The 24,973-nt window shown below is 46.4% G+C and overlaps 1 protein-coding gene across 5 annotated transcripts in view; it reads left to right on the forward strand.

Annotated features, from left to right (window-relative positions):
- The window catches only part of LOC124015321 (unconventional myosin-X-like), a 48,131-nt gene that overhangs the window by 7,974 nt on the left and 15,184 nt on the right, over positions 1–24,973 (forward strand). For 3 of the 5 annotated variants that reach the window (XM_046330490.1, XM_046330491.1, XM_046330492.1), the window contains exons 2-5: positions 1,151–1,206; positions 18,159–18,253; positions 22,622–22,804; positions 24,126–24,283. In XM_046330490.1, the coding sequence (XP_046186446.1) occupies positions 1,151–1,206; positions 18,159–18,253; positions 22,622–22,804; positions 24,126–24,283 (492 nt within the window). Of the gene's footprint in view, positions 1–1,150; positions 1,207–15,001; positions 15,504–18,158; positions 18,254–22,621; positions 22,805–24,125; positions 24,284–24,973 lie in introns of those variants that run through there. The other 2 variants (XM_046330493.1, XM_046330494.1) reach the window with 2 other exon arrangements.

Genomic DNA, 24,973 nt, shown 5'->3' on the forward strand with positions numbered 1-24,973 from the left:
GCTTGGCTTTGAAACATTCTAAGCTCATTTACACTACTTGAACAGAACGTTTCCTAAAAGGTCAAACATTCAAATATGACATTTTGGTAATATTCTAGGAACGTTCTCCAACTGGTTTAACAATTGGGAATATTCTCAAATAGTTCAGAGAACATTAAGAAACAACGTTCTTCTGTGAGAATTTCAGTACTTTAGCATAATGTTTCCTATAGGTTTCCATCGTGGTTCCATTTAAAGTCATATGCTTACATTGTTCTGAATATGTTAAAAGAAACAACATTCTTCTCTGGGATTTTCAGTAGTTTCAGCATAACGTTTCCTACCTGAGAAATCATGGTTCTATTTAAAGCCATGTTCTCAAATAGATCAGAGAATATAAAAACAAGATCCATAAAGAACCACAAGAAAACTTTAGTAACATTCAGAGAACTTTCTAAGAATGTTATTGAAATAAATTATGTTCTGAGCATCAACAAAACTATCTCTATCCTCTGTCTTGTTAAGCGTGTTCAGCTGTGTTGGTTGCACCCACTAATTGGCCACACCTGATGTTAATGAGCGCTTGTTTCCTTTGAAATGGAGTCTGTTTGAATAGACTAAACTTAACAGCTTTGTATGAGTTGAAAAAACATGGCATGCTAGCTCCATCCTGGTGGCCCAGTGGACTAATTCCATGGATTAAGAACAAAAGGTCATAGATTCAAATCTCACTGATGTGCCACGATAAATAGAAAATATACACGTGTTTACATGATTAATGCCTAAGCAAATTCATTTTGATCTGTGCTTGGAGTTCAAAACAGTTCAACTAAGCTAACAATGTTATTACAAGTCTTACTGAAACATGTTCTCAGAACCTTACTTTTATTACCTTCAAATAACCTATCATTTCCGTTCTCAGAACATTAATACAACCTCTCAGGGAACCATAGTTAAACTTTCTCAGAACCTCCCTTCAACCTAAATATGAATGTTCCCAGAACAGGCGAAATGTTCACTTCTGTTCTCAGAACGTTTTACCGGTCAGGAAATGTATTGCTTCATTCCCAGAACCAATGGGAAACCAAAAACGTACATGTCCACATCATTCAAGGAACCAAATGTGCTAGCTGGGTAAAGTGTTTATTTTTTTTGTTGCTTTTCTTCACAGGGTCCACTTGAGGTGACTCTCTCTCAGCCGACTCGCACAGCCAATGGGACAAACGGGTAAATTGTGTGTGTGTGTGTGTGTGTGTGTTTGTGTACGCCTGAGTGAACACACGTTGTGCTGCTTTCAGGAAGTCGGTGTTCCAGTTTTACAGAACGTTTACACCAGAAGTTCCTCTATTGCTCTTGATGTTCGTGTGTGATTCTGTGTTAATGATGTGTCACCAAGCACGGACATCATTAGTACCCAATCTCTTTATCGTTTACCTCCCTCACCAGAGCTTGGTTCATAGAGGTTTCTCAAATCAAATCAAATGTTATTGGTCACATACACATGGTTAGCAGATGTTCATGCGAGTGTTGCGAAATGCTTGTGCTTCTAGTTCCGACCGTGCAGTCATATCTAACAAGTAATTTAGCAATGTCACAACTACCTTATATGCACAAGTGTAAAGGAATGAATAAGAATATGTACATATAAATATATGGATGAGCGATGGCCGTCGGGCATAGGCAAGATGCAGTGGATGGTATAGAGTACAGTATGTACATATGAGATGATTCATGTAGGGTATGTAAACATTATAAAAAGTGGTATTGCTTAAAATGACTAGTGATACATTTATTACATCAATTTTTCCATTATTAAAGTGGCTGGAGTTGAGTCCGTGTGTTGGCAGCAGCCATTCAATGTTAGTGATGAATGTTTAACGTGGGCTTGAGATAGAATCAGTCTCTCGGTCCCAGCTTTGATGCACCTGTACTGACCTCGTCTTCTGGATGATAGCGGGGTGAACAGGCAGTGACTCGGATGGTTGTTGTCCTTGATGATCTTTTTGACCTTCCTGTGACATCAGGTGGTGTAGGTGTCCTGGAGGGCAGGTAGTTTGCCCTCAGTGATGCGTTGTGCGGACTTCACTACCCTCTGGAGAGGCTTACGGTTGCGGGCGGAGTAGTTGAAGTACCAGGCGGTGATCGAGCCCGACAGGATGCTCTCGATTGTGCATCTGTAAAAGTTTGTGAGACTCATAGCATGCCTGACCACACACGAACACACACACACAGAAGTACACATAGGATCTTACTTTGAGCCAATTTGCTACAACAGAAAAATTATCCTGCAGCAACAAGAAATATTAATTATTATGTGGATTATAAATAATGGTCATTTTTGTAGGGGTTGATGCATTTTTCATGAGGGAAAATCAAGTGGAAATTACTAACTTCAGAAGCCTTTTAAACCTCAAATACACTACAAGTTCTCCTGCAACAGGGTGATCAAATTAAGATTCTATATCTGTAGGACGTGCCAATACCACTACCAGATTCGCAGGCCATCTGTCAGCATGAGACAGGGACTCTCACACCCGGGTTCAAGATAACACACACACACACACACACACACACACACACACACACACACACACACACACACACACACACACACACACACACACACACACACACACACACACACACACACACACACACACACACACACACACACACACACACACACACACACACACACACACACACACCACTTGACCTCCAGCAGTGGTCATGGCAGTCTTTATTTTACTTTGTATTTATTTAACAAGGCAAGTCAGCTTGCCAATGACAATGACGGCCAACCCTAACCCAGACGACGCTGGGCCAATTGTGCTCCGCCTCATGGACTCCCAGTCACGGCCGGTTATGATACAAACCAGGGTTTGTAGTGATGCCTCTAGCACTGTGATGCAGTGCCTTAGACCGCTGCACCACTCGGGAGCCAAGACGTGACGTGAGTGTGGGATGGTGGTGGTGGAGGGGGAGATGAGTGATCTCAGGCCTGCATCACACTATCAGTCAGGCATCATATCCGTATCTACCCCCTCCCCTCTCCCACCTCACTCCCAGGCAATCTCAGTCTCAGTCCTCTCAGAGCACAGACAACGTGGAGTGAAAATCCCTAGAATTATATAACGCAGCTGATGAACAGTATACATGCCTGATAATGTCACAACTCGCTACCAGAGGACAACTCAAACAGGAAAGGGAGGAGGGCTGAGGGTGGGGGCGTTGAGGGAGCGGTGAGTTGGGGCTCTCTGAAGCCTCAAGTCAGACGGGACATGCAGCCTCCTGAGGGAGCGAGGGAGGGAGGGAGGACAGGGTGAGCGAGGTGACTCAGTCTCACTTCAGGAACACACCCTGGAGGGGCGAGGCTGGTACAAGCGTGTGTGTGTGTGCTGCCACCTCCACAGAGCAGAGAAGAGCGGGAGGCCTCAGAGCTGTCAAACAGGTGATTTACTGCTGGCGCTAGAGGGAGTGTGTCAAATAACTTACTGACTATAATCATCACACTAAGAATTAGGTGCTGTGCTACATTACCATTACATGGCCACTGGCCACACCTATCTAATGGCCCATCGCAAAGCAGGGAGGAGACACTGTGACGTATAGTCTCAGGTATATTGGCACAGATTAGACCAGTTTAATTAGTTTTTTAGGGGCCCATTTAGAGTCAGGATAGAAAATCCAATGTGTGAAATTCAGTCACAAGTGAATGTAGGCTAAGCAGAGTAGGTCTGTATTGAAAAGCACTGATATTGAAGGGATGTTGCGAGTTTGTGCCATTCTGAAAGTGAGCTTCGTATATTTCTGTCCATCCGGAATAGGAGAGTATAGGTTCCAGCAGGTCATCCCACACCTCCGTCTGTGTGCACCTCCGTTTGTGTGCACTAACCTTTATAGCACCTTCATTTGAACATGATTAGTCATGTCATGTAGCCGTTATTGCTCATTATGAGCCCTGCAGGCTTCACTGTGAGCACGTTCTGTTCTGCGGCTAGAGAGCTTCTCCCGAGCAGCTCAGTGGGCGTAGTTACATGTGTACTCACGTCCACATTGTCTAGTGTGAAGTGAACAAAAGCCTCTGGTTAGCTAGGTTGATTGAGGTGTGATACTGCAGAGAGAGAGAGAGAGAGAGAGGAGACAGGTGTGGGATCGGATGGGAGGGCTGGCATATGCCCAGATGGGCAACATATGTCAATTTTAGGTTAGGTGTTGTGTGTTAGTGTCCCATTGCGTTGACCTACTAACCCAGAGTGGCAGCTCACCCATGGTGCCTGTCTGGTAGACAGTAGACCGACAGTAGACCGGAGGTAGACCGACAGTAGACAGACAGTAGACCTACAGTAGACCTACAGTAGACAGTCAGTGGACAGTCAGTAGACAGTCAGTAGACAGTCAGTAGACTGACAGTAGACAGTCAGTAGACAGTCAGTAGACTGACAGTAGACAGTCAGTAGACCGACAGTAGACAGTCAGTAGACCGACAGTAGACAGTCAGTAGACCGACAGTAGACAGTCAGTAGACCGACAGTAGACAGTCAGTAGACAGTCAGTAGACAGTCAGTAGACAGTCAGTAGACAGTCAGTAGACCGACAGTAGACCGACAGTAGACCGACAGTAGACAGTCAGTAGACCGACAGTAAACAGTCAGTAGACAGTCAGTAGACAGTCAGTAGACTGACAGTAGACAGTCAGTAGACTGACAGTAGACAGTCAGTAGACAGTCAGTAGACCGACAGTAGACAGTCAGTAGACAGTCAGTGGACTGACAGTAGACAGTCAGTAGCCCGACAGTAGCCAGTCAGTAGACTGACAGTAGACAGTCAGTAGACAGTCAGTAGACAGTCAGTAGACTGACAGTAGACTGACAGTAGACAGTCAGTAGACAGTCAGTAGCCCGACAGTAGACAGTCAGTAGACTGACAGTAGACAGTCAGTAGACTGACAGTAGACAGTCAGTAGACTGACAGTAGACAGTCAGTAGACTGACAGTAGACAGTCAGTAGACTGACAGTAGACAGTCAATAGACTGACAGTAGACAGTCAGTAGACTGACAGTAGACTGACAGTAGACAGTCAGTAGACAGTCAGTAGCCCGACAGTAGACAGTCAGTAGACAGACTTTAGACAGACTGTAGTCACTCCCTCATCCCAGCATGTGGTGCCAAGCTCCGTGTCAGCAGCAGTCAGGGCCATGATGTCTAACAGAGGCCTGTCATACAACCCCAACCCATACAGTCTGTCTGGTGCCTTTATGAAATGCCTCCATGGCCTACTGCCTGCCCCTCAAACAGGACAGGAGCCTCTCGCTCCCATGCATCCATATCTGTCTCACATCATCTCTATTTTCTCCCAACTCCTTCCCTCTCCCGCCTCAACTTAGCCCCTTGTTGGCAGGGCAGGGACAGACAGAGGAGTGGGAAGCTAGGAGACACACAGGAGGCAGAACACAGTGGGACCACTGAGGGAAGCTAGGAGACACACAGGAGGCAGAACACAGTGGGACCACTGAGGGAAGCTAGGAGACACACAGGAGGCAGAACACAGTGGGACCACTGAGGGAAGCTAGGAGACACACAGGAGGCAGAACACAGTGGGACCACTGAGGGAAGCTAGGAGACACACAGGAGGCAGAACACAGTGGGACCACTGAGGGAAGCTAGGAGACACACAGGAGGCAGAACACAGTGGGACCACTGAGGGAAGCAGTGGGACCACTGAGGGAAGCTAGGAGACACACAGGAGGCAGAACACAGTGGGACCACTGAGGGAAGCTAGGAGACACACAGGAGGCAGAACACAGTGGGACCACTGAGGGAAGCTCTCGCTAGCTTTTTCCCCCTCTCTCTCGGTTTCTTTCTCTCTGTCGCTCTCTTTCTTCTCACTTCTATGAAACACACTCTCTGTCAAGAGCATGACTCTTGGTGTGGGATGGCACACAATGATGGCTGGAAGAGACTGAAAGAGACAATGTTTACAACTGTCTTTGGAAGTGTGTATCTGTGTGTTCCAAGAAGTCCTTGAATGTGATCTGTGTGGTGATTGCCTGTGTGTGTCAGTACTCGGACAGAACTAGGGAGCTCTTATGTCAACTCTCTATACTAATCTAACCATGACAGGTTTATTAAGTTGACCGGCAGCGCAGCTTCAAGTGCCAAGATATCAAGGCTTCGTTAATGTAGCTTACACTCTATTCAATCTCCTGAAATTCATTGTTTTCCTCCTTTCAAGACATTCCCTTCCTTCACACTCACATTGTCACGTACACGCATGCGTGCCCTCCCTCTCTCTCTCTCACACACACACACACACACACACACACACACACACACACACACACACACACACACACACACACACACACACACACACACACACACACACACACACACACACACACACACACACACACACACACACACACACACATGCCCCCCCCCCACACACACACACATGCCCTCACACACACACATGCACTTCCTGTCCTCTCTCTCTGGTTTCCCCCCAAAACACGTTTATGCACTCCCCTCTGCCTAGTCCAGAATTCCTTGGCAGTGGTCTTGAGTAAATAGTGTATTTTTAGAGCTGGGAGGTCATATAGGCCCACTCTTAATCACCACATTCCCATTTTCCCACCAGCCCCCTCCGTCTCAGCTCAGACAGAGGCCCAGCCAGGCACACTGGAGACGGAGAGGGGGGTGGGAGGAGGATAGGATGGGGACTTGAGAGCAAGATGGACCTCTTCCCTCCCTCCACAGATTCCACAAAGAGACGGTGGTCTGTGATGACCTACCTACAGTATGTGTTGTATTTGAAGGTTTCCCCAGAGATCGGTGTTTGTCTAAGAAGCCTCTGTGTTATATGACAGTTGCTCGTGTGTTTGTTCAGATGTCTAATAAAGTCTGGGTAACTTGCATAGCTTTCACCTCTGTATATGAGCCATGGTTTAAAGCTGGACGTTGACCTCCTGGTTGAGCTCATCATAGCCGTGTGTGTTGTGCGATGAAGCTGTTTTACAACCCCAGTATTCCGTATCTGGACGTTTGACCCCTCGGATCACAAATCTCAACTCCCATGTCATTTCCTGGGCTGGTTACTCAGCGACTGATGTAACATAACCCTGCATGAGAGGGCTTTGATCGGGCAACCATGGCTATATCCCCAATGGCAAGTAATTCCCTATATAGTGCACTACTTTTTGAACAAAGTCCTATGGGCCATGGTCAAAAGCAGTGCACTACATAAGGAATAGAGTGCCATTTGGGATGCAAGCCATGTTCATGTTTGTATTCAGGAGCGGAGCATGTCTGTCTGAACATAACAGCAGTCTGGCTCTGACCACTGTCCTCCAAGCCCCAGAGCAAGGACAATGTGTTTTTGCAACTTTAATTAAAGTCTCGTTGCTTTAATTTGATCTCGACCAAAATCAATTACTCATCAGCTCGGCTACTCTGGCCAGCGCTGCGTCTGACTGACCGGTAGACTCAACTCAGACTCTGAAAGCCCAATCCCTCATATATTTAGTCCAGAGAGGACATATGAATGAACAAAAATGATTCCCTCGTTATGTCGAGATCACAACTTATTTATCTCCTAATCCCGACATAACAAAAGTTTTGTCGAGTTCACGAGATAATCAAAAGTACCACTCATTCATTTGTTCACGACAACCACCTCATTAAGGAGCCCTGTGACTGTGTTGATCGCAATGTGCTCGTTGATGCCTGACAGGCTGCACTGTCTCCCAGGCTGCGTGCCACCCCCAAGACCACAGCCAATCTCATGCATGGAACAACACCGCCAATTTGTCTTGTCTTGTGAGTTAGCTAGGTAGTCTTGTTAGCTAGCTCGTTAGCTAGCTAGTCTTGTTAGCTGGACTAACTAATCTGACTGGCTGATCAGATTCAATTTCTGCCTCAGAGGCTTAGAAATAAGGTTGGTGCCTTGTAGGCTGTTGTAGGCTGTTTGGTAGATGCATATCTGATCCAAGGGTTGAGCTCTATTCCTGTCAGGCTGATCGGATTCAATAGCAGCCTCAGAGGATGATAAATCAAAATGCTGCTTTGTAAGATGTTTCATATGTAAGGCTCCTTGAAGACAGCCTCTTTTTGTTGTTGTTACCTTGATTTAACTTGGCATGTCGGTTAAATTGTTATTTTATTTACAATGACGGCCTCCACCGGTCAAATACAGACAATGCCAATTGTGCGCCGCCCTATGGGACTCCCATTCACGGCCAGTTGTGATACAGCCTGGATTCTAACCAGGGTGTCTGTAGTAACACCTCAAGCACTGAGATGTAGTGCCTTTAGACCGCTGTGCCACTCGGGAGCCCAGCCTCTGAGGCTGCTATTGAATTTGATCAGCCTGTCAAGAATGGTGCTCACCCACTCTGTAAATGTAAATATTATCCATAAAGCATGAAGTGTCCCTTACAATTATACATGTCAGTTATGCTAGCTAACAACCAGCATAGATAACAAGTTAGCTAGCTAACAAGACTACCTAGCTAACTAGCTCGTTCGCTCATAAGACTAGCCAAGTTAGCTGTGGTCTTGGGGGTAGCACACATTGTTGAGGGCTTAAATGCCTCGTGAGGGCTTAGATGCCCGTGAGCTCTTAGCTCAAGTTAAAGGACATTTAGCTTGTTACCATTCTAATTTATAAGCTGATAATGAGCTCCAAACAAAAATGAAAGAATGACAGCATGAAATGTACCATACTTTAGTGTCACAATCAATCAAAACATATGCGCTGATCCACCGTGGGCTCTGCCTCCTCCGCCATACTGTCAATATATCATGACTACGTCCACTCCTATTTATAGAGTTTATCTCGCGATCCCAACATGTTCTTTGTTATGCCATGATCATGAGAGAATGATCTTCTGATGTCTGGAAAAACAACTCATGTCACAATCATCAGATAAGTAACGATCTCAACATAACGATATAACTATTTTTTTTTCATATGGCCTCTCTGCACTTCTATGTATGTTCATGTGTCTTCCATCAATATGAAGCACAACAGAGATGTATGTTGTCCACTCTGGTCAGAAATGAGGATGCCTTGTCAGCTGGATCTGGTCAGATGCTTTATTTCCTTCCCTGTTGAGGGATTGTGAAAGTGAGCGTGAGATTGAAACTAGGCCACACAGAGAGGAGGCGAGAGAGAGAGAGAGCCCAGTGGTGGTGATAATCACGGATAAAATAGACTATTGAGCCACATGAGACAAACACCAGACACACATACACGCAAACGCACGCACGCATGACCGCCTCCCCTTTATTTGTATATTGCTGTTACTCGCTGTTTATTGTCAATGCATAGTCACTTTCCCCGTACCTACATGTATGAATGACCCTAACTAACATTGACTCTGTACTGGTACCCCCTGTATACATTGACTCTGTACTGGTACCCCCTGTATACATTGACTCGGTACTGGTACCCCCTGCATACATTGACTCTGTACTGGTACCCCCTGTACTGGTACCCCCTGCATACATTGACTCGGTACTGGTACCCCCTGCATACATTGACTCGGTACTGGTACCCCCTGCATACATTGACTTGGTACTGGTACCCCCTGCATACATTGACTCGGTACTGATACCCCCTGTATACATTGACTCTGTACTGGTACCCCCTGTATACATTGACTCGGTACTGGTACCCCCTGCATACATTGACTCGGTACTGGTACCCCCTGCATACATTGACTCGGTACTGGTACCCCCTGCATACATTGACTCGGTACTACATTGACTCGGTACCCCTGCTACATTGTACCCCTGCATACATTGACTCGGTACTGGTACCCCCTGTATACATTGACTCGGTACTGGTACCCCCTGTATACATTGCCTCGGTACTGGTACCCCCTGCATACATTGACTCGGTACTGGTACCCCCTGCATACATTGACTCGGTACTGGTACCCCCTGTATACAGCCTGTGTATTGTTGTTCTATTGTTACTTTTTTGTTGTTGTTTTACTTAGTAAATGTTTTTCTTAACTCTATTTCTTTAACTGAATTGTTGGTTAAGGGCTTGTAAGTAAGCGTTTCACTGTAAGGTTTACACCTGTTGTATTCGGCGCATGTGACAAATACAATTGTGTTTTATTTTTGATTTGATAATAATTGTGTACAGTTAAATTGTCTATCAGACGTACAGTATATGGGGGCATGTGTATATTTGTATTCACCCAAAAGAGACTGATTAATTTCCATCTCCCTCAGTCCCCCTCTCTCTCTCTGGCAATCCCTCTCTCCTACTCTTTCTACTTCCGCCTCTCTCTCTTTCTTTGTTAGCTAGCTTCCCGTTTATGTGGGGCAAACAGATGGTTTTGCTTAGCGTGCTGGTGTTAGGCCTACAGGGGAAAGACCGGGGTGGAGAGGGGGAGTAAAAGAAAGAGAAAGGGAGAGATTTAGGGAGAGAGATATATATATATATATATGCCATCTGAGCTGCAGGACTTTTCCATGTGTTCCCTTACACTTCCGTAAACAAAGCACCACAGGGGTATTGTTCCTTCTCTCACCAAATTCCTGACATCTCAAACACAAAAACCTCCTCAAGACAACGCTGGAGTGGTGACTTACACGTCAGACCATAGATTGCATATTCACATCAACAGATCAATTGAAACGTTTGAATATTTAACAAAAACCTGAAACAGCAGGTTAAAATGGGAGTGTCTTGTCTCCTAGTCCCTGACTGTGTCATGGTCTCTCCAGGGGGGTGTAGTTTAGTGTTGGGGGGGGGGGGGGGTTCTGTTGGTCTGCTATCCCTCCTAGACGTCTAATCCCCGTGTAAAATTGTTTCCGGGCCCCCACAGGAAGTCAGCACTCAAGGCCCCTCCGTCATGGCCCCAGCCGGGGCTTCTGGGAATACGGGGGCGGGGGGCGAAGGAGGGGGGCTACTGGACAGCTGTGGCACTCTGCCTCATCTGTCAGAGTGCCAACATGTGACCCCAGCTGCACTACAGCTACACCCCCAACCCCCTCTACCCTCCACCAACCCACCCAATGAAACCAGCAACCAACCTGGTCCACCAACCCCCGCCCCCCCGTCACCCCCCATCCATCCGGCTATGGAAGCTTGTTTTGGATAGTTTGTTTGCACCACTCATTCACAAGCCCCTCTTTACTCAATTGGCAGAATTGAAGCATTACTTTGGGCCTGTGTGGACAGCTGGGTAGATTTGCCTGTTAAAACCTCTAAAGTCTAAGCCTCTGGGGGGAGGGGGTTCTACTAAGCTAACATATGGAATTGTTTTAAGATAGTCATACCATGGGCCATTTAGCTATTTGATTTAGAATTTAAGGAGCCCTGTAGATACTGTATAATAAAAAAATAAAAAATATTTTGGAATTTGGCTACCACTAAAGAAGTGCATTGAATAACACATTCATAAATGGCAAAACAGACAGTCAAGGTTTTGAGATCTAAGAGATAAAAGAAAGCTCAGAAAAGATATACAGTACCACTCAAAAGTTTGGGCACACCTACTCATTCAATAGTTTTTACTATTTTCATTATTTTCTACATTGTAGAATAGTGAAGACATCAAAACTATGAAATAACACATATGGAATCATGTAGTAACCAAAAAAGTGTTAAACAAATCAAAATATATTTTATATTTGAGATTCTTCAAAGTAGCCACCCTTTTCCTTGATGACAGCTTTGCACACTCTTGGAATTTTCTCAACCAGCTTAACCTAGAATGCTTTTCCAACAGTCGGAGTTCCCACATATGCTGAGCACTTGTTGGCTGCTTTTCCTTCACTCTGCGGTCCAACTCATCCCAAACCATCTCAATTGGGTTGAGGTCGGGTGATTGTGGAGGCCAGGTCATGTGATGCAGCACTCCATCACTTTCCTTATTGGTCAAATAGTCCTTACACAGCCTGGAGGTGTGTTGGGTCATTGTCCTGTTGAAAAACAAATGATAGTCCCACTAAGAGCAAACCAGATGTGATGGCATATTGCTGCAGAATGCTGTGGTAGCCATGCTGGTTAAGTGTGCCTTTAATTTTAAATAAATCACAGACAATGTCACCAACAAAGCACCATCACACCTCCTCCATGCTTCACGGTGGGAACCACACATGTGACGATCACACGTTCACCTAATCTGCGTCTCTAAATGACACCGTTTGGGAACCAAAAATCACAAATTTGGACTCATCAGTCCAAAGGACAGATTTCCACCGGTCTAATGTCCATTGCACATGTTTCTTGGCCCAAGCATGTCTCTCTTCCTATTGGTGTCCTTTAGTAGTGGTTTCTTTGTTGCAATTCAACCATGAAGACCTGATTCACGCAGTCTCCTCTGAACAGTCGATGTTAAGATGTGTCTGTTACTTGAACTCGGTGAGGCATTTATTTGGGCTGCAATTTCTGAGGCTGGTAACTCTAATTAACTTATCCTCTGCAGCAGAGGTAACTCTGGGTCCTTTTGCAGTCCTCATGAGATCCAGTTTCATAATAGTGCTTGATGGTTTTTGCGACTGCAACTGAAGAAACGTTCAAAGTACATGCATTTTTCCAGATTGACTGACCTTCATGTCTTAAAGTAATGATGGACTGTCATTTCTCCTTGCTTATTTGAACTGTTCTTGCCATAATATAGATTTGGTATTTTACCAAATAGGGCTATCTTCTGTATACCACCCCATCTTCATCATCCCTACCTTGTCACAACACAACTGACACATTAAGAAGGAAAGAAATTCCACAAATAAACTTTTAACAAGGCACACCTGTTAATTGAAATGCATTCCAGGTGACTACCTCATGAAGCTGGTTGAGAGAATGCCACGATTATGCAACACTGTCATTAAGGTCAAGGGTGGCTACTTTGAAGAATCTCAAATATATTTGGATTTGTTTAACACTTTTTTGGTTACTACATGATTCTATGTGTTATTTCATAGTGTTGATGTCTTCACTATTATGCTACAATGTCAAAATAAAGAAAAACCCTTGAATGAGTAGGTGTGTCTTAACTTTAGACTGCTACTGTATATATTTTTTTACATTTAACGTTTACATTTAACCCCTTTTTTTGTTGGCACAAAACTACCACCATACTTCCATTCATTTTTTAAAAAACGAACAGGTTACCTTCAGACAAGTCCTGTGACATTTGTGGGGGTCGTCGAGCTAAAACATTGTGCTAGTGAGAGTCTTGTCTTTCCATATAGTGGTCATATTAGTTAGTTGGACGCTACAGACGTTTTTTGTGACAAGACCGATTTTCGGGATGTCTCCTGGTCTGACAAACACCGCTGTAGCTCTGCTACTTTTCACCACCGACGCAGAAGGGCGACATAGGCGAATGTGGTATCTCTAGCTTCAACTGACAGCTGTAGTATGTTATTTAGATTGATGCATGGGTGCGTCAGTAGACTCTTAAGGAATAATTATTAAAAGTAGCATGACGCAAAGCCTAGGCCCGTTGTCTCTCTGTCGTCTGAACAGTTTCTCTGCTGGTCTGGTTCTCGACATGCTTAGTGCTTCATCCTCTTGTTTGAACTTCTAACAGAAGTGTGTTGGACAGCCCGCTCTGGATCAGCTTACCAAAGTGTCATAGACTCACACCCACCCACCCACCCGACTTCTTTTCCTTGACACAAAGTAGCCTACCTCCCAAACCTATAGCATATGGGCTTCAAAGTTAGAACAAGCCCCTGTGTCTTCTCATATGGTTTTGTCTTTGACATGACTATTGGTGATGCCTGTGTCTACAGTAAGTCACAAAGGCAGATTGTGTGTTAGATGTTAGCTGAAGTCCTGTGGACCCAGATGGGCCCTCTGATTCGCTGAGGGCCCATTGAAGCTGAAGGTCAGGCTTGTTTGAACAGAGACAGAGTAAAAGGTCAACTGGAGGGTTTTAGCCCGGCCCTCCCTCTCCTTTCTTTATCCTGTTTCCCTCCAAATGAGAACTTGTTCTCAACTAGCCTACCTGGTTGAATAAAGGTGAAATAAAATAAATAAATAACAAACTTTCCCCTCATTTCCCTCCACTCAAATCTTTCAAATGATCTCTCTTGAATCCTGTCTCCTGCTAGTTCTGAAACGTGTCATTTTTCACATGTGGTTAGGGTTATCCTCAACAACAGTATTGCTCCTCAGGGTTGTCATGTGCATACCTGGGTTTCCGTTAGCCGGCAATTGCCGGCTTTTGGCTGTATGACATTTTTTTTTAAAGCAGATAAATACAATTTTGGCTGGCGAAATGAACCAGGAGAAAAAACAACAGTAGGAAGGCTATCAGCGAGTCACCCACCACTTTACAATGTGAGCTGGAGGCAGTATGCATTTTGAAAACATACTTCATTGTTTGAAACCTGCGTGTTTTACTTCATATTATGAGGCATGTCTTTCCTTGCTTGAAAATCAGACCATAGAAAGGTGGAGGCAACTGTTTTCTAAAGACTTTATAGGCGGTGCTTGAGTTTGAAGTTTGGGGAAGCATAAGCCTTTCATTTATTTCTACCAATCTGCTGGTCAGTTATGATTTTCACATGATTTTCATGAAATGTGTATTTTGATGGCACTGTTTCATATCAATAATAATGTTTTTGATTCTCAAAATCGTTGCCCCGTGGATAATCATAAAAATCTTAATTGAAATGTAAGACATATAAAATGTAAGATTCAACTATTGCTAGAGGACCAGCTTCTGCCATATGACACATTGATACACGCTGATCATTGGCGGCTAAATAGCCTAAATGAGCGCATGGAACTCCGAGATGGCTAATGCGACTGTTGGCCTAGAACTTACTTACATTGTCAACAAAGTAAAAATACATAAAAACAGTAGAAAATATACTGCTGAAAATTCTGGTTCTTTCAATAACTCCCTTTACATCTGTCTTGACTTGCGCTGTCGCTTGTGAAGTGCAACATTGTATCAAATCAATCAATTGGATCTGGGCCCTAACTTCCAACATTGTATCAACTAGCCTATTCGGAACTGAGAGTCTAGGCACCAGTGAGCTCGGGACAGACAGCCGTTTTTGCGCAAGGGAAAGGATAAGTATTTTTATGACGTTTCCACTGGATATATGGGATCATCAGATGACTGTATTTTGCTCTTTCACACCGAGGCTTGGTGATTATCGAGGGGGAGATTTTTGTGAGGAACTATTAGGCTGTCATTTGCAATGGGTTTCAAAACAACGGACTTCGTTGACTTACTGTGTGAGGCGAAGAAAAGATTACTGAGAAGCTGAGCTTATTGGTGGTGAAGGTGATGACTAGGACAGGCAGAAATCAGACATCCCCAAATGGGGATTGTGCGCAGCAGGCCAGGGAGGCTAATTCTCTGCGTGCTCAGACGTGCGAGCACCCTCAACATTAACAAGACCCATGCTGATCGCTCACATGGAGCACTCCAAACAAAAGACAATGAAAAAAAGGGGCAACTCGTAAATGATGGCTGATGAAATAGAACCAAAACGTGTTTCTCAACAGCATTTACACACCAAGAATGAGAACGGTAAATGACTGTAGGCCTAATTAGTAATACAACGCATTAACATAAATGAATGTAACCAAATGACGGGGATTAACGGTTCATTTACTATTGGTGACATATGTAATAGGGAATTGATAACGATTAACATTTTTTAGGGCAAACAACTCACAAGAAACAATGAATGCGCGAGAATTGGTGGGAGACAGCTGAGTTGATTCTGGAGAGCTGAGAGCATGCATTCTGGAGAGAGACGGCCTATAGGCATTCTTCGCCACACACCCCTCCCACTGTTCTTGTCTCAACATTTGAAATTATACTCGAGACACATTATGTCGACACGTATATTAGATGCTTTTCCCTGAGAGCCGCAACACAGTCAGCTTGGCCTTTTGCCACGCTCGCTGCCATTTCTCTCCCGTTCTCTTGGTTTTCACAGCAACTTTCTCTCCTTGTCCAGAAGTCAAATGCACAATCCTAGTCATACAGTATTAGCAACCCCGTGCTAGCTGTTGTATCTTGAGATTCACGCTCTTTGAATCTCTGTCATATCAACGCTTGTGTCAAGTGCGCTATTTAGAATGGTGTGTGCCCCTTTGCATTTTGGCAAATGTTTGAAAATGACGTTGTATCGGCTACTTCATTACAGGAGTTACATGTTTTGTGAAGAGGAATTACCATAAACTAAATGTGATGTATTTTTGAGCACCGTGGGTGGACGCCCCTAGTGGGTTTACACACCCAATGCATATGTGCCTGGGACACCCTGGTGCATACATAAAGTAAGTCGCCTGTAGCTTTAAGTAGGAACTTGACCCATTTCACCGGCTGGAAGATATCTGGTTGAAGTTCTGCGAGGAACATGGCTAACATTGCTTTTGTACCCTCGAGCAAGGCCCAAACTATAGAGGTACCAGTCCAGGACACGTTTGTTCTGGTGCTCTCCAGAGTTTGTACATGCAGACGATAGCACAAAAATGATCCTAGGCTTTGATATCAAGTCCTCCACATACCAACACGCTATCCCCTAGCTGCCTGCGTTGGAGTCTTCTATAGATCCAAATCCCCATCGGTGCATTGAGTTCTCCATTTTAAATGACTGTTTGAAGGTCTGTCTGCATCGGTTTCTGCAGCAAGGGGTTATTCGCAGACTCCAAAAAAAAGAGCCTTCCTCCGATTTCCGGATGTATTTTTCTGTATTTAGGAGAAGAGGGACATGCGACGATACACTGGAAAGGTCCCAGATGACGCTACTGTTTGAATGCTGCCGTCGCTGTTGGGCTTCGCTGCAGAGGTAGACTGGCTGTAGTAGGACAGGGCTCTGACCCTCTTTTTCTCGCCCTCTGGTGTCTCTCGGACGTTTCCCCGGGTGAATCAGTCGTACACTCTGTGAGGGCCAATGCGGTATAGTGTTTCCCTGTGTGTCTGAGCATCAGCCTAAATTAGAGACTGATACACACACTTATTTTCCAACTACTGTACGGTCTGAAACAGGCAAACGTATTGACACAAGGGTCAACTAGTGGATGTTGGGATAGTGAGATACTTTGAGCAGGTGTCATGTATTGTAGATGAACAGTCAGCTAAGTTGAGCGGGATAGGGTATAGTCAGACTCATCGATTAGGTCTGACTTCCGTACGGAATAACCTTCCACAGTCATCTGATCAATAATCACAGCCCAGAGAAACGCTATCTAAGACTGTACATGGTGGAGGGATGGAGGGCCGCCTGCCAAAACTCATTTCCTGCCTGGTGTTTTCAGGGGAAGGAAGGAGGGTTTGTCCCTTCATACCTCACACGCTAGTTTGACGCAGGAAATAGAGAAAATAAACTCGAAATTAGATAAATATAATGAGCATAGATAAACCTTATAAACAACTTTAATGGTCTGGAAATGGGCCTTGGCCAGCGATAACAAGCTTGAGCTCTCAGTCGTCCACAACGTTGCCTGGCCAAATGTCTGAAACGAATGTCACTTTGCAGTCCAAAGTCCTCGCTACCACCATGACTGGTGGCTTTTCTTTTTCAAGGCTTCTTTGACCGTGGCCGTTGAGAGAGGAGAGAGAGAGAGAGAGGAGAGAGAGAGGAGAGAGAGCATTTCACAACAATTTCCCCATAATTCCCAGATGCTTTTGATGTTTGTTATGGGTTTCGATTAGCTGACAACAGTGTAACCCTTTGAACTCTCTCTATGGCCTGCGACTGCCTGGCTGGCTGGCTTTGAGTCAGTCCTCTCTCTCTCTCTGGCCTGCGACTGCCTGGCTGGCTGGCTTTGAGTCAGTCCTCTCTCTCTCTCTGGCCTGCGACTGCCTGGCTGGCTGGCTGAGTCAGTCCGGCGTCGCTCTGTCACGTTTTATTTTCAGTCCTCCGCTTCCCTCCACTCCGCTGTGCCCGCCAGCCAAACCAATTAAAGAGAGACGAGCTGTCCACAGTGGTGTGGAATGCATGCAGCTGGGGAGGGGAGGGGTGGAGGGAACGATATTCACAGCACTTCAACTTGTCCCCCTCTCCACTCTCACTTAGGGTGTCAGAGAGGCTTAGGGTGGGCAGAGGTTGTGTGGGGTTACCCTCCTCCCCTCGACTCAGAGCCAATAGGGTGTGTTTGGGGGGGGGGGGGGGTGCCTTGACTGTGGGAGTGTATGATGCTGTTATTTACCACCTCTCTCTGTCTCACCCAGACACAGTCTGTCAGAGGTTCCTGATGAGATGAAGAGTCTGATCATAGAGAAGAGCAAGATGGGCCTTGAAGAAGACCCCGAGCTGCTGGTCAAAGGTGAGCCTGCCTGGCTGACACACCCCTACACCATCCCTCTATTCTCTCTCTCTCTGCTTTCTCTCTGTGTGGCTGTTGTGTCTCAGCTCCAGTGATTTGCATGTACAGTAATAACAGTCTGTGGGATGATGACGTTCACTCGTCCGAGAGCGTTAGCCGAGCTTGTGCTCCGTGCATGTTTGTGGTGTTATCACTGAATAAGTAGGCCATACTGTACTACTGTACACTTCACGGTCCACGGCTAAGCCCTCACACACACACACACACACACACACACACACACACACACACACACACACACACACACACACACACACACACACACACACACACACACACACACACACACACACACACACACACACACACCCTTCCCCCAGTAATCATGTAATGATGGCCATCAGCGGCATTAAGAGCCTTGCGAGCCTGATGCTTTTTGAGGAGTGATCTCACAGGCTATTCATGTGTGCTTTTCCTGCTACCGAAACGGTTGCAGTAAAATGCCAGCGCTTGGATAAGTTACGTCCTCTTTGGGATGGCGGCAGCCTGATCGGCTAATTCGGACAGCAGTTACCATGCAGCACCCCTGGCCGACTGGCTGGCTGCACCCCTCCTCTCTCTATTCCAATGTCTGAGACCGGGCAGAGGGGCAGGCGATGGGGTTAGGGGGGGGTGCATTCCTTCCCAATCGGAGGACGGATACTTCCCCTGGGCCCCTGGGGTGGCTGTGTGCCTTGGCATTTCTTCTCTTCAGTCGGACCGTCTTCCCCACCAACCACCACCATCTCCAGCACCACCGACGCTCCAAGGCCTTGCTCTGTTCATGCCCTTGTTGTGTGCAGGGATCTATTTTGAAATGTCCTGGAGCTAGGGTGTCCCTAGTTGTTTGGCGTGGTGTTCAATGGGACATCCTCAGGCAACTGGGGCCAAGGGTCGCCTCGCTGTCTAAAATAGGCCATCAACCGTGCCGAGACAGACAGAGAGAGGAAAAGAGATATAGAGAGAGAGAGATTGACGTAGCGAAGTAGTGAGAACCTCCTAGACAGAATGCAGTAACGAGCATAAATTAAATTCCTCTGTTTGTTCATGCGTGGTAAAACTGAACAATTTTAGCTACATATCACTTAAGAGTGGCCAGTACTCCAGTCATTTGGAAAGGGATTCAGTCGACTCAATTGCAATGTTTCCCTTTCTGTTTGGATCTCTGTCTAATTCAGTTCAGCCCATAATCCTAGTGTTGAAGCTCATTAACGCTCTGCGAAGGTTATGGATGACGGTTTGTTATCAGATGCTTTTTAATCTCCCCCAAATCTCCAGAACAAACCGAATGTACACACAGAGATAGAAGGACAGAGCAGAACCAGAGGGAGACAGACTCCAGTGTTTGCTCAATTTGTGTTTCAGGGGGCAGGGCCAGCATTAGGGGTCTGGGGTCACAAATGAAACAAATTAAGGGCGAGCCGTGGCCCCCGGGGGACGCATTAGCAGGCCAGGGAGATGGGATCCAGATGGAGGACCGCGGGGGAAGGGTAGGCAGGGGGTCCTGACCGGGACTCTTGTTTCTCTCTCTCTCTCTCTCTCTCTCTCTCTCTCTCTCTCTCTCTCTCTCTCTCTCTCTCTGTCTCTCTGTCTCTCTGTCTCTCTGTCTCTCTGTCTCTCTGTCTCTCTGTCTCTCTGTCTCTCTGTCTCTCTGTCTCTCTGTCTCTCTGTCTCTCTGTCTCTCTGTCTCTCTGTCTCTCTGTCTCTCTGTCTCTCTCTCTCTCTCTCTCTCTCTCTCTCTCTCTTTCCCCGAAGTCGGCCGTCTCTCTATCTCACTGTCTCAAAAAGAGCAGCTGCAGGACATCCTGCAGGTCTCCGCTAGGTCTAGGACATCCTCCCAGGTCTCCGCTAACCAGTCCACCCACACCCCTTTACCCCCTACCCAATCATCCACCCCACCCAATCCCGTCCTCTCTTACCTCATAGTTTTTTATTTACCCATTTCATGTTGGTTTTTATGCTCCTGTTGATTTTTCTGCTCCTGCTCCTGTACTCCACATGAAGTACCTGGGGACTGTATTGGGTGGGTTTATAGTGTGTTCCAGGCTGCCACTAGGGAAGGGGAAACATAATGAGACGTGTGTAGACTCCCACTACACATGGGGGATGGTAGCAATGGGGGCTTTGCATGTAGGGAAAAGCACTTTACGGCAGGAAAAAGGGGAGCTGGTGCGGGGGGGGGGGAGCGATGAAAGCGGGAGAGCCTGAGCGAAGAGAAAAGAGCTGTAGGGAAAGCGAGGGAGAGCTGACAGGTGGCATGCAGCTTGCTAACCACAGAGGAAGCTGCTCGGTCGTCAGAGCTGTTCTAAGGAGTTAGCCCAATGAACATGGCGCTGCTGTTCCCGTAAGCACACGCACACACACACTCAACAGATGGCACAGCCACATAACCCTGTCCTCACCATAGCGCCCTGCTCCAGCTTTGGGCCAGGTGACCAGCCAGGGCCCGCTGCCAGCCTATCCATCAGCTCTCACTTTGAACTCTGACTGCTCTCTCTCATTTTACCCCTCCCTTTCACCGCCACCCCTATCCATCCCTTGCACCCTCTTCCTCTCTCTCTACGGGCATCCCCTGGCCAGAGCTTGGCCAACCCCGGTTTATTTACCCTCAGCTCTATGAGATTAAATATTTAGAGGGAACAGTTTGCACACACAGGTTGTGTCCCAAATGGCACCCTATTCGCTATATAGTGCAATGGTCCCTGGTCAAAGGTAGTGTACTACACAGGGGACAGTGTGCCGTTTGGGGGACACTCTATGGGGTGCTGCATGCCTGGTGTTTGGTAACAGTACAACCACTTTCCCCTCTGGACACTGGTAGTACACTATATATACAAAAGTATGTGGACACCCCTTCAAATGAGTGTATTCGGCTATTTGAGCCACATCCGTAGCTGACAGGTGTATCAAATTGAGCACACGGCCATGCAATCTCCATAGACAACCATTGGCAGTAGAATGGCCTTACTGAAGAGTCCAGTGACTTTCAACATGGAACCGTCATAGGATGCCACTTTTCCAACAAGTCAGGTCATCAAATTGCTGTCCTGCTAGAGCTGCCCCGGTCAACTATAAGTGCCTTTATTGTGAAGTGGAAACGTCTAGGTGCAACAACGGCTCAGCCGCAAAGTAGTACAGAGCCCTGACCTTTGGGATGAATTGGAACACCGGCTGTGAGCCAGGCCTAATTGCCCAACATCAGTACCTGACCTCACTAATGCTTTTGTGTCTGAATGGAAGCAATTCCCAGTAGCAATGTTGCAACATCTAGTGGAAAGTCTTCCCAGGAGAGTGTAGGCTGTTATAGCAGCAAAGGGGGGAGCAACTCCATATGAATGCCCATGGTTTTGGTACAAGATGTTCGACGAGCAGGTGTCCACATACCTTTGGCCATGTAGTGTACATCCCCTTCATGTGAATCTGGACACTGCAGCCCAGGATCCTGTTCAGTAGAGACCAAACACAAACAGTTATGAAATGGAAAATGAAAATTTTTATTGGACAAATTCGGGTCAGTTTCAAAACATTTTGTCTCGTTCTGTGCCTACTGAACACCACCCAGTTCTGAGGGCCATGGTTATGTGACGGGGGTGGAATGGTGAATGGAGCCAGGAGAATGTATCAGCCTCCCTCCCTCCCTGGGCGTTAATGACAGATCAGTCCACCAGTTCTCTTCCTGCTACTCCACCCCCAGCGACTGTTCTCTAACCTCCCGTTTTCTTCTTTGTGTGTTTTTTTTCCAGCTGTAATTATCCTGGTGGCACAGGCCTTAATGTCTGACTATACCATGAGCTGCCGTTATTTTTAACCTGTTCTGCACGTTGCAGACATATTTTATGTCTGATGGGTTCAACCTCTTAGTGATTATGTTCAGCCCAAACTAATTAACCCTTCCATTCAACCAAATAAGACGCACGCACACACACAGATGCACACACACAGATGCACACACTCGCTACACACACACACACACACACACACACACACACACACACACACACACACACACACACACACACACACACACACACACACACACACACACACACACACACACACACACACACACACACACACACACACACACACACACACACACACACACACACACACACACACACACACACACACACAGAGGCACATGCGCAAAAACACACACACATACACTATCATGTGCAGATATTTTTGGATGAGGCTGCCTTTTTGATAGCATGCACTGCTTTGCTTCATCTTGGCCAGGTCGCAGTTGTAAATGAGAACTTGTTCTCAGCTGGCCTACCTGGTTAAATAAAGGTGAAATCACACACATTCATTGTGCGTGTGTTGTAGGCTGGCTGTTCCGGGAGGTGCGTGGAAGCTGGATCAAGCAGCGATGCTACTGGTTTGTACTGAGCCAGGACTCCTTAGACTACTACAGCAGCTCAGAGAGAGGAGCCCGCAGACTGGGAACACTGGTGCTCACCAACCTCTGCTCTGTCATCTGGCCAGACAAACAGACCTTCAAGGAGACGGGTGAGTGCTGGCATGTATAGACACACACTCTCTCTCTGTCTCCCACTGTCTCTCTCTCTTATTTATATATATATATATATATACACCATCCCAAATTCCCTGTTTAGATAACTAAGCCCCACATAGTAAGTTCCGTATTGGTTCAATGATCAAATATTGGTAAAGATCTCAAAGCGTTCGTAATGTGAGGATTTCCGGACTCCTCTCAGTTCCTGTAAGCCCAGTACACCCAGAGGAAGTCTGGAAAACCCAGTCCACTTTTCTCTCGACAACTTGGGTTTGTCTGGAACCTTCTGAGTCATCAGCACCAGAATGACCCTTTATCATTTAACACCCTGAATGACAGGAATCGGAAAGGAAATTCAGGTGAAATTGTTGTGTGAGGAGAGAGGGGGGGTTGGGGGGTGTGACTCGGACTAGGAGTTCCTCTATTACTCGCCCACGACACACACACACACACAAGGCCCTCTGTGTCTGCATGGAGGGGATTGTACCATCGCCTGCTGACTTTAGACAACCACTTAAAACCTCCAGGAGAAATAATACCTAACCCAAACATTCCCCTAAATCTGCTCTGGGACTTTCCTGCGTTCTCTGGCATTGTGTTGCCCCATTTTATACATTGAAATGTTCAGTATTTTTTTGTTTCTTCCACCTCTCTATCTCTCACTTGTGAAATAGCAGTGAATGGGGTCATACACACACACACACACGCACGCACGCACACACACACACACACACACACACACACACACACTTTAGCCCCACTTGGCTTTTGAACTTGACCAATCTAAACAAAGAACAATCAGTATGCCAAGTCATGCAGCTAGCAGGAGATCACATGGTAACAAACTCAGGGTATGATTGGCCCGGGGGTCCACACTGCCTGTAGCGTGTCCAGTACAGTTACTACTTCCTGTGCACATGGAGGAGAGAGGGCTTTCTCAGTTCTTACAGGACGTTAGGAGAGGACACACCTCTGTCCTGACTTGGTTGTAGTCGTTGTGTTTTGGTTGGGCTTAGTGGCTAATAAAGTTGGGAGCCCCTCTCGGGGTGACCGCTGACCTCTGTGAAACCCAGAGAGGAAGTGAGGAAGCAGGAGTCACACCAGATATGTGGAGTGTCCCATGTTCAGACCACATGAGAGGGAGAGTGGAGCAGGCTTCCTTATTTTCTGAAACCAAAGTTACTACATAAGTATAGGCCTTGAATTCTGCTCTCTATATCTATATTGTTCTTTGAAAGTTCCGTTTCTGTTTACTCATGCTTTCATTGCACGATACACTGATGACTAATTTCTGTGTGTGTGTGTGTGTTTCAGGGTACTGGAGCATCACAGTGTATGGGCGTAAGCACTGCTACAGGCTGTACACCAAGCACTTCAACGAGGCTGTGCACTGGGCCTGCGCTGTCCATAAGGTCATCGACACAAAAGCCCCCGTGGAGACGCCCACTCAGCTCCTGATCCGAGACATTGAGGTGAGACACACACACGCACACACACACACACACACACACACACACACTGCTTCACAGCATCTCACTGCCCGCCCCAGACCAGACCACTGCCAAGCTGCCGATGACACGGGTCACCAAACACGGAGCGCAGCAACACAACGGACATTATACCTCCGCTCTGTCACCGCGGCAACCACGCGACCAGACTCGGCCGCGCCGCGAGTCCAAAGTGTCCTCCAACTGTCGTTGCTGCTGCCTTCAGGGAATTATTATTATTATTATTATTATTACCGCCAAGCTGTGAGAGGAGAGGAGGCACCCCGTAAAAGTTCCACCGGAATGTTCTGCCCTATTTTAAGGAACATGTCATTTTTAGAGGCAAAAGGGTGGATGAAAAGCGTCATATTAGGACCCGGCCCTGGGGAGTGTACGTGTGTTTGCCCACAGAAACATGCCTCACTTAAGTTGAATGAGGCACAGCGAGTTCTTCTATTTTTAAAGTATGATTTCATTCATCACGAAGACAAAGTCGAAGAGAAAAAGCCAGACCACGCTCTGCCATCACTTTGGAATTCACCCAGTGGTGTTTAGTCTCTGCTTGTTTGCTATTCTGAGTTTGTGTGTTGTTGTGTGTGTATTCTTGTAAATGTACCCATCGATCACTTGACTTCGGCGGGAGGAGGAAGAGAGGGGCCCGCTTTTTAAAGAGTT

Source organism: Oncorhynchus gorbuscha, linkage group LG26, assembly GCF_021184085.1.
Source record: "Oncorhynchus gorbuscha isolate QuinsamMale2020 ecotype Even-year linkage group LG26, OgorEven_v1.0, whole genome shotgun sequence".
Taxonomy (NCBI): domain Eukaryota; kingdom Metazoa; phylum Chordata; class Actinopteri; order Salmoniformes; family Salmonidae; genus Oncorhynchus; species Oncorhynchus gorbuscha.